At 50.6% G+C, this 9,534-nt stretch overlaps 1 protein-coding gene across 7 annotated transcripts in view; it reads right to left on the bottom strand.

The window, feature by feature from the left end:
* Nucleotides 1-5,039: 5,039 nt before the first annotated feature.
* The window catches only part of STX4 (syntaxin 4), a 7,247-nt gene continuing 2,752 nt past the window's right edge, over nt 5,040-9,534 (bottom strand). For 3 of the 7 annotated variants that reach the window (XM_008062042.1, XM_008062044.2, XM_008062043.1), the window contains 6 exons: nt 7,139-7,247; nt 6,989-7,065; nt 6,636-6,773; nt 5,562-5,672; nt 5,391-5,489; nt 5,040-5,295 (listed from right to left, as the gene is read on the bottom strand). In XM_008062042.1, coding sequence (XP_008060233.1) covers nt 5,406-5,489; nt 5,562-5,672; nt 6,636-6,773; nt 6,989-7,065; nt 7,139-7,247 — 519 coding nt within the window. In that variant the 3' untranslated portion in view covers nt 5,040-5,295; nt 5,391-5,405. Of the gene's footprint in view, nt 5,673-6,631; nt 6,774-6,988; nt 7,066-7,138; nt 7,248-9,534 lie in introns of all 7 variants that reach the window. The other 4 variants (XM_021714444.1, XM_021714445.1, XM_021714443.1 and 1 more) reach the window with 4 other exon arrangements.

The raw sequence follows: 9,534 nt of genomic DNA, 5'->3' as shown, positions 1-9,534 counted from the left end.
GTTTCACCAAGTTACCCAGGTGGGTCTCGAACCCGTGGGCTCAGGCAATCCACTCACCTCAGCCTCCCAAAGTGCAGGATTACAGGCTGAGCCACCGAGCTAGGCTGAGACAAGTTTTCTGTGCCCTGCTCCCCAACACACACACCCAACATATAAAGCGGAACAAAAACAGGAAGACAGCAATACACAACCCCGTTCAGAAGGAATGGGAGACACACCGTAGTTTCTGGTTTGCAATAATTCCAAAATCCCAATAGGCAGATGTTGAGAACTCCCATCTCTCCTTGGGAGTGGAACTGCTTCCTGACAATAGTTCCCTAGTTCATTCTTCTCCATGTTCTTGGCTCTGACCTTAGAGTAGATTATCCTTTTCTATATATTCACCTTGGTCACATTTGAGAAGATATTGGAGGTTATGCTTTTCTGAGATAGAGTAGCTTCCTCAGTCTCCTTCATGCCCATAGAAATTTGACGACCCAAAGGTGATAGTAAGTTTTGAGCACTCAAATTCCAAGCTGGTGGCTTTTGGCAGCAGGAGGCAGAGCAGTACAATTCTTTTCTTTTCTTTTTTGAGTTGGCATCTCACTCTGCCACCCAGGCTGGAGTGCAGTGGCACACTCACAGCCACTGCAGCCTTGACCTGCTGGACTCAGGTCATCCTTCCGCCTCAGCCTTCCAAGTAGCTGGAACTACAGGCACACACCACTACATTCAGCTAATTAAAAAAAAAAAATTTTTTTTTTGAGTTGGAGTCTCACTCTGTCACCCAGACTGGTGTGCAGTAACCGCTCACGGCCACCCCAGCGTCAACCTGCTGGGTTCAAGCAATCCTTCCACCTCAGCCTTCCAAGTAGGTGGAAATACAGGTCCACACTACCACACCTGGCTAATTTTTTGATTTATTGTAAAGATGAGGTCTCTCCAAGTTGCCCAGGCTGACCAATTATTTTCTGAATCATCTCTTTTTTTTTTCTAGTAACTTGTAAAATGCCCTCAATAGCAACTATGGCATACTACTAGTATTCTCATTTCCAAATTTTTTGCCTAAAGTCCCAAGCTCATTTGGTCATTATTATATTTTTAGTTATTCCCAGTTTACAGTTACAAGTGTTTTTCCAGTGCATGACATGTGCCACCATCTTTTCAACTTTCAATGTTGCTCCCTCACCAGCCACTGTCCAGCTCAAAGCCAATGCCACATAGTTTAAGCAATCCTCCTTCCTCGACCTCCCAAAGTGAGTTTAGGCTTATTTTTTATTATAGCAGAACGCCACTTCTAAGTACTAATTCCATAATGTTTGCTTAAACTAATTATGATGTGCTTACAATGGTTCACTGAAGAGGAGATTTATTTCTCACACTATGCATCATTTTACAGTTAGGCTATAGCCTCATGTCATTTTCATTCTGGGTTCCAGGCTGAAAGAGAAGTCTAGATCTGGGATTGCCAGGCTGACAGCAGAGGAAAAAGAGAAAGGAAATTGCTGGATTACTCAATGCTGCTTTAAAATTCTATAGAGGCTGGGCATGGTGGCTCAGCCTGTAATCCTAGTACTTTAGGAGGCCAAGGCGAGAGGATTGCTTGAGCCTGAGGGTTTAATACAAGCCTGGGCAACTGGTGAAACTTTCTGTCTCTACAATAAATCACAAAAACTAGCCAGTCATGATGGTGTGCATCTGTAGTTCCAGCTACTAGGAAGGCTGAGCTGGAAGGATTGCCTAAGCCCAGCAGGTCGAGGCTGCAGTGGCCGTGAGTGTGCCATCACACTCCAGCCTGGGCAGCAAGAATAAGACTCCAACTAAAAAAAAAAATGTAGAAATGGCTAGGTGCAGTGGCTCAAGCCTGCAATCCCAGCACTTTGGGAAGCCAAGGTGGATGGATTGCTTGAGCCCATGAATTCAAGACTGGCCTAGACAACATAGCGAAAACTCATCTCAACAAAAAATTAAAAAATTAGCTGGGTGTGGTAGCACACACCTATAGTCCCAGTTACTCAGGAGGCTGAGGCAGAAGGATCTCCTGAGTCCAGGAGGATGAGGCTGCCACCTCCACCTGCCTGGACAACAGAGTGAGACCCCAACTCAATAAAAACCCACAAAAAAACAATTTATGTGGAAGTTGTACTTTATGTTTCTATTCATATTCCATTGGCTAAAGAAAGTTTTACAGCCAAGCTTACTGCAAGCAGGGCATGAATGTATAATGCTTTTATATTGAGGGGCCCAGTAGGGAAGGACAGTAAATATCTAGAACAATAATACAATTGACCACAGGGCTGTGCCAGAGATGTCAATGGCTAAGCTCATCCACTTCTCCCTCCACCACATACACACTCTGCTGCAGCATTTTGTGCCAACAAGGGTAAAAGTTTTGTCTCAAGGACAGACAATCCTAGGCAGGTCAATGCAGTCTGACCTGGGGAGTAGACCAGACCAATTTTTGTTGTTGGATATTTGAACCATGACAAAGTGAATGAATGAGCTGCAGTTTAAAGGTTGTGGTGGATTTGGGAAAGTCACAACTAATCAAGGCCCTGTTCCCTGACAGCTAGACTGACAGTAGCCAAGCCAGGATTTCTTTCTTTTCCTTTTTCTTTTTCTTTTTTCTTTTTTTTTTTTGAGTTGGAGTCTCACTCCGTTGCCCAGGCTGGAGTACAGTAGCATGCTCACAGCCACCCCAGTATCTACCCGCTCAGCCTTCCAAGTAGCAGGAACTACAGGCACACACTACCGCCCAGCTAAATGTTCATTTATTGTAGAGAGGAGGTCTCATCAAGCTGCCCGGGGTGGTCTCGAACTCGCGGGCTCAGGTAATCCACTCGCCTCGGCCTCCCAAAGTGCTGGGATTACAGGCTGAGCCACCAAGCCCGGCTAGCCAGGATTTCAATGCAAAAATCTGCCCTTAGCCCCTCACTCAGGTCAGTTTCACGCAGGGAAGAGGTAGACACAGGGGAGCCTGTGAAACCTCCATTTTATGAGTCACTTTGTCTACTTGCTAATAGATCTGTTCCACACTTGTTACTCACCTCCTGCTCAAAAACCTTCCAGGGTCCCAACAGCCCATAAGAAAAGTTCAAACAATTGAGCCTGATATCTGAAGCCCCACCTGGCCATCTAGCGTCCTCTTCCAGAAGGTTCTGTAGGGTTTCCTGGGTAAGACAGGCAAGCTGCCTTTCAAGGGCGGCGCTGTCCAGCATGGCCAAGAAGAAATTTCTTGCACAGTTGCACATGGATACGGCAGCTGCACAGATGTGGCATAGTGGATGCGGAAAGTTTCTATCAGATCCCAGTGGGTGGCACGGATCTTGCGATTTTACTCTGAAGGCAGAGAGGTGAGAGAGTGGATAAAGGTGACCAACAGGACAGGATTCTGCTGGAGATACAGGTTGCAGAGGTAAGAGATGGAGAATCAGGGAAGTTCAGAGGCCCCGTGTCCAAATCAGTCTTGAATTGGGGCAGGATCAGCCCGGTCCCGCAGCTTTCCCCTCAGGTGGACTCTAGATTGTGTTTGCCCATTCCTGAGAATGTGCACCTGTTTCCTATAAAGCTCACCTCGCACTACCCTGGCCGCTCCCTCCTCAAGCACACGGCCCTCCGGCGTCTTTTGGAGTTGTTTAACCATGCCCCTTGCGTTCGGTAATCCAGCCACTTTTGGGTGAGTCTGTGACTCGCTGAGGCTCCGCCCACATCAGCTTTCTAGACCTAAGTGCTGTTTGATATTGGGGTGAGGGTGTCTCTCCCCAGGACGCCCTACAAACCAATCCCGAAGTTCTTCGGAGACATTTAGGTCCGCTGGCCAATCATTTTCCAGTTGCAACTAAGCCACGCCCCGCACACTGCATGCCCGGCTGCCGGCGACCTGGGACTGGTGCCGACTTGCTGCGCATTCTGCACTCCAGGGTCACCGGGAGGCGCTGCAGGCAGTTGTACAGCGGCGGGTGGAAGCAGAGCAGGAGGGGGTGGACTAGGCCTGGTCCTTGGTCCCAACTCCGCCCTCCTGCCCCTCCCCGAACTCAGGTCCATTAGACGGTCCAGAGTGCACCAGCGAAGTCACGTTCAGCCCTTCTGCGGCTCCTGTCACACATGCGTGGCGGCGCAGGACTGAGCTTGACGGACTGGGCAGCCAGGAGCAGCAGGGGCCTGTAGGATGAAAGTGGGATGGGATTGGGCGGCTAGAACGTTGCCCCCGGATTTTGGAGATGGAAACCAGGAGACACCCCATTCCAGGCGTAGAAGCCACGAGCCGACTTACCATCTGAAGCCAGGTTTCCTGAAAGGAGCCACATTCACTCTAGAAATTGGGCATCAGGACTAGAAACCCTTAGAAATTTAGCCAGCGCTAGGATCTCAAGTGCCTTTTGGAAGAAACCAGGGGTCAGGCTCTTCTGCTTCCATTATCTGTTTCAACCAGATAACCCCTTAGCCACCATGTGTACGAATTCCAGATCACTGACTCTGTGCTGAACTCTTACATAAAGGCAAAGCCTTTTTCTGAACACAGGGCCTAGCCTGTTGGTGCTTCTGCCTGGCAACCTCTTCCCCTGCTTCTTCCCATAACTGGCTTCTCCTCACTTAACATTCTACTCAAATAGATGTCACCGCCTGAGACCAGACCTTCCCCAACCACTGTATCCAAAATGACAGGCTCAATTACTCAATTCCTTTTTCATGGTGTCTCTTCCTGTTAGTCTCAGGAATGCATACTGATGACTCCCGCCCCCGCCTGTCTCACCTGTGTCCCAGCCTGTTCTGGTCAGCCTCGCTGCTTCAGGTACAGGTTGGTAACGGTGGTCTTTCCCCAGGGACAGTACAGTACTGAGCCGGGAGCCAGATGTGGATGTTACCCCTCCCCACCCACCCATTCCTGTGGGAGGGTAGACGGGCAGAGCCAGTCTTCTGTGGTCTCAACACCTAGGGCAGTCTGACCTGAGCCTGCCAGGATTGGGCCTGGCCCCAGTGATTCCAGGAGGAGGGGAGGCTGGATAGCCGGAAGCCCTGGGCCAGCCCTTCCAGGAACACAAATGTGCAGGGGTCTCCAATCTTTTTGTTTTGTTTTGTTTTAATTTTTTACAAAACCATGTGTCCCACCCAAACAGGACATTGCAGGCCTTCCTCCAGGCATTGTGGCCTGAAGGGGGAGGCCTCCATGAATGAGCAGCTGCCAACCCCAGAAGAACTGTGTGCCCCTCTGCACAGGGGCCAGTGTGAGGAAGGGGGTCCAGCTGGAGGCTCGGCCCTGTCCCCACAGCTGCAGGGAGAGAAGGCCAGGCCCTGAGTCCCTGGTGCTCCCAGTGCCTGCAAGGGAAGGAGGAAGAAGAGGGTCTGAGGGGAGGAGGGAAGGCTGGGGGCAGGGATGAGGCAGGCCAGAAGGCAAGCCCACGATATCTCACCGAAAATGAGCGACGTTATCCAACCACTGTGGTGACGCCAATGATGACCGCTAGGAGAAGGACAGTGATGGACACACAGATGGCAATCATGACTTTCTTCTGTGGGAGAGAAGGGGGTCAGAGAAAGCCACTCAGGATGCCTGGGGCTGGAGCCGGGCCTGGGAGGCTCACCTTCCTCGCCTTCTTCTGGTTCTCCAGGGTTATCTTGACATGTTCCTGCCCACGTTCCACATAGTCTGCTGAGCTCAGGATGTTCTTCTCTATCCGGTTGATCATCTCCCCCTGCTCAGACAATGGGGAGGTTCAGTGAGGAAGGGATGACTGCGGGAGACCCAGCAGCTCCTTTCCCCACCCCAGCCTCAAATGACTGAAGGGCTTTCCTGGCAGAGAAAAACCAAAACAAAAACCAAAAAAACCCTGGACTAGCAAAGACAGAGGCAGAACCAGATCTGACAAAAGTTTAGACACCCGAGGTTGGCTGCTGACCCCTTTTAGCATGTGGTCCCTTCTCTCGTTCCCTTGCCCCTAGAACCTCTATCTGCCGCGGTAGCCTGGAGCTAAGTGCCTCAGCCAGCTCATACCTTCCACAGATGGTAAACTGCTGTCTCTTCAGAAATCTGTCTGAATTTACCCATTCTTCTAGGCCTTTCTCCCAGCTGCTGTGTGGCCCTCCCTATCCCTGCCTCCTCCTGGCACCACCAGCCTCAGGTCCTGGTACTCCTACCGAATGAGATCCCTTCCTCTGAACTCCCAGCTGCGAAAGAGCATCAGCTGTAGCATGACTAAGTTCAGCTCCTCCAGGGCAGGGTTGGAAGCTCACCTCAACCCATACAACCAGGGTCAGGGGCTCTCCACCTCCCCCCCGCACCTTGTACAGATTTTAGAAGGCAGGCCCTTTACGGCCTGGACTGGAGCTCTGAAACTTTGACTGAAGCTCTGAAAGATATAAGGGTGGATTTTGTTGATGGAGGAGGAGCCAGTGTTGGGTAGACCTGGCAGGCTCAAGTCAAAGGGGCAGGGTAGATTGCTGTGTATAAAGGAATGGCCATCGGGGTGGCTGTGGAGGTGGGCACAATTCTGGGAGTATGGCTAAGGATGGAAATAAGGGCCAATCTGGGGCCATGGCCAAGCCTGGAAGAGCACAAAAGCCTCAGAGAGTATCTAAGGGTGGAGGCAGGCTGACAGTCACAGGTGGCAGCTCTGAATGAGCATGACCTCACATCATAGGGTTTCCCGGGCACCCACCTGCATCTCCACCTCGGTAGCCAGAAAAGTGAAGATCTCATGAAGTTCACGAATACTGCGCTCAAGCTGCTGGATCTCACTGTGCCGGGCTGAGATCTCATTTAGGGCCTGTCGAGTCACCTGGGTGTCCTTCAGTATCTGGGGGGTAGACAGGAAACAGTTCAGAGGGAGATCAGCAGTGGGTCAGAAGTTCCTGCTGAACTTCTGGGGCAGCCCTCTGGCCTGGAACCTGATGAGTGACTCCAGACATGCAAATTAATTCCCTTTGAGCCTCAGTATGCCCTCGGTCAGAAGGGACTAGGCTCAGAGAGGATGGGAGGCACAGCAGAGGGAGGCTGTCTGTGGCCACTCACATTGGACACAAACACCTCGCTCTGCCCGCTGTCCAGCATCTGCTCCAACTCCTCATCAGACACCATCCCAGCATTGGCTGTGAAGGAAAAGGCCAGGCTCAGAGCTGGGTCAGGGCTACCTGACCCTGCAGGGCGGGCACCACCACTCACTGATCTTCAGTTGCCTCCGAATTCGCTCCACGTTCTTCTCCCGGTATTCTGACTGCATTGAATTGCACTTGTTGATGAGCTCCACAAATTGCTGGGACAGGACTCCATGCTAAAGATAGAGAAAATAGTCTGGACATCCCTGGAAGGATCCCTGCCTGGTCTGGGCCTTGGCATCTCCACAGTATTGTGAGGAAATAGCATGGCTGTTATGAGGTACCTGCCACCCTAACCACCTTGTGATGACCTTGACAGGCTTCCCCCTTTCTCTTGGAGTAAAAGTCAAAGCCATTATTGAGCCCTACATAGCTCTACATGATCTGCTCCTTTGCCCATGATCTCTCTGACCTTACAGTTCACCCACTGTTCCCTCTCTCCCTCCATCCCCAGCACTCTCCTTACTTCTCTCTGAACAGAACACACTCCCACCTCAGGGCTCTGTATCCACTGCTTCCTCTGAGTCAATGAGCTAGAATGCTTATTACACACAAACACCTTTAAGGCTTTTGTTCAAGTATTACTTTCTGAATGAAGCTTTCTCCACTTTATTTAAATTGTAACCCTACCCCCTTCCAGCTTGCTCAATCCCTCTTCCCCTGCTCTTTTTTCCTTAATGCCTATTGTGTTCTACAATTATTTATTTACTTACTTACTTAGAGTCACCCAGGCTAGAGTGCAGTGGTGAGATCACAGCTCACTACAGCCTTGGCCTCCTGGGCTCGGGTGATCTTTCCACCTCAGCCTCCCAAGTAGCTGGGACTACAGGCACATGCCACTATGCCCAGCTAATTTCTTCTCCCCTATTTTTAACTTTTGTCTTGCTATGTTTCTCAGGCTGGTCTGGAACTCCTGGACTCAAGCAATCCTTCTGCCTCAGCCTCCCATAGTGCTTGGATTACAGGCGTGAGCCACCATACCTAGCTAGTAATTTACTTATTTATTATGGTGATTGTCTCTCCTCACCAGAAGGTAAGTTCTTCAAGGACAGAAATCTTTGGATCACTGTTATATCCAAAACATCTCCAAAAGGGTCTAGCACATAGCAGGCGCCTAATACATATTTCTTGAATGCCAACCTCGCTGCCTAGACCAGAGGTGTGCTCATATGCCTAGAGATAAGCATGTTACCCAGATGTAACAGGTCCATGTGCGCCCTTGACCTCACACACCAATGACCACCAACAGTTCCTCCTGAAACACCTTCTCTGAGGTATTTTGCCCTGTCTGGTCCCTTCTCCTGATGCTTTAAATTTATATATTTCTTCCTTCTTTCCTTTTTTTTTTTTTTTGAGTTGGAGTCTCACTCTGTCACCCAGGCTGGAGGGCAGTGGCACACTCCCGCCACCGCAGCCTTGCCCTACTGGGCTCCGGCGATCCTTCCACTTCAGCCTTCCAAGTAGCCGGAACTACGGGCGCACTACCATGCCCAGCTAATTTTTTTTTTTTTTTTGAGGTGGAGTCTCACTCTGTCACCCAGACTGGAGTGCAGTGGCTGCTCCCTGCCACTGCAGCCTCGACCTGCTGGGCTCTGGTGATCCTTCCGCCTCAGCCTTCCAAGTAGCTGGAACTACAGGCATACGCCACCATGCCCAGCTAATTTTTTTTTTTTTTAATTTATTGTAGAGATGAGGTCTCGCCAAGTTGCCCAGGTGAGTCTCAAACTCGCGGACTCAGGCAATTCACTCACCTCAGCCTCCCAAAGCGCGGGATTACAGGTTGAGCCACCGAGCCCGGCCCCTTCGTTTTTTTTTTTTTCAGTCTCATTCTGTCACCCAAGCTAGAGTGCAGTGGCACCATCAAAGGTCATCACAGCCTTGACCTCCTGGGCTCAGGTATGATCCTTCCGCCTCAGTCACAGAGGAGCTGGGACTACAGGCTATACCAACACACTTGGCTTTCTGATTTTTTGTGGAGATGAGGTCTTGCTATGTTGCCCGGACTGGTCTTTAACTCCTGGCCTTAAGCAATCCTTCTACCTAGGTCTCCCAAAGTGCTGGGATTACAGGTATGAGCCACTGCACCCAGCCTTGGAGTTCCTTCTTCAGAAATATATCTGCTCTCCTGAATTCAGCTGTACCCTTTCCAGATGACCAAACTGCTCCATCTTTAATCTTGGATCTTTGCTGAGCTCTGTGCCCACCTACTCCAACCCTGATCTCCAAGAACCCCAAACCACTCCTCACTGGGGACCCAGAGGGAGCCAGTCAGATCACCTCAAATATTCTAAGATGGCTGGGCTCAGTGGCTCAGCCTGTAATCCCATGCCTTTGGGAGGCTGAGGTGAGTGGATTGTCTGAGACCGCGGGTTCGAGACCCGCCTGGGCAGCGAGACCTCATCTCTACAATAAATCAAAAAATCAGCCAGGCGTGGTAGCGCGCGCCTGTAGTTCCGGTTACTG

Source organism: Carlito syrichta, unplaced genomic scaffold, assembly GCF_000164805.1.
Source record: "Carlito syrichta isolate Samal-C Ts95f unplaced genomic scaffold, Tarsius_syrichta-2.0.1 Scaffold305649, whole genome shotgun sequence".
Lineage (NCBI taxonomy): Eukaryota > Metazoa > Chordata > Mammalia > Primates > Tarsiidae > Carlito > Carlito syrichta.
This window is presented reverse-complemented; position numbering and strand designations above follow the sequence as displayed.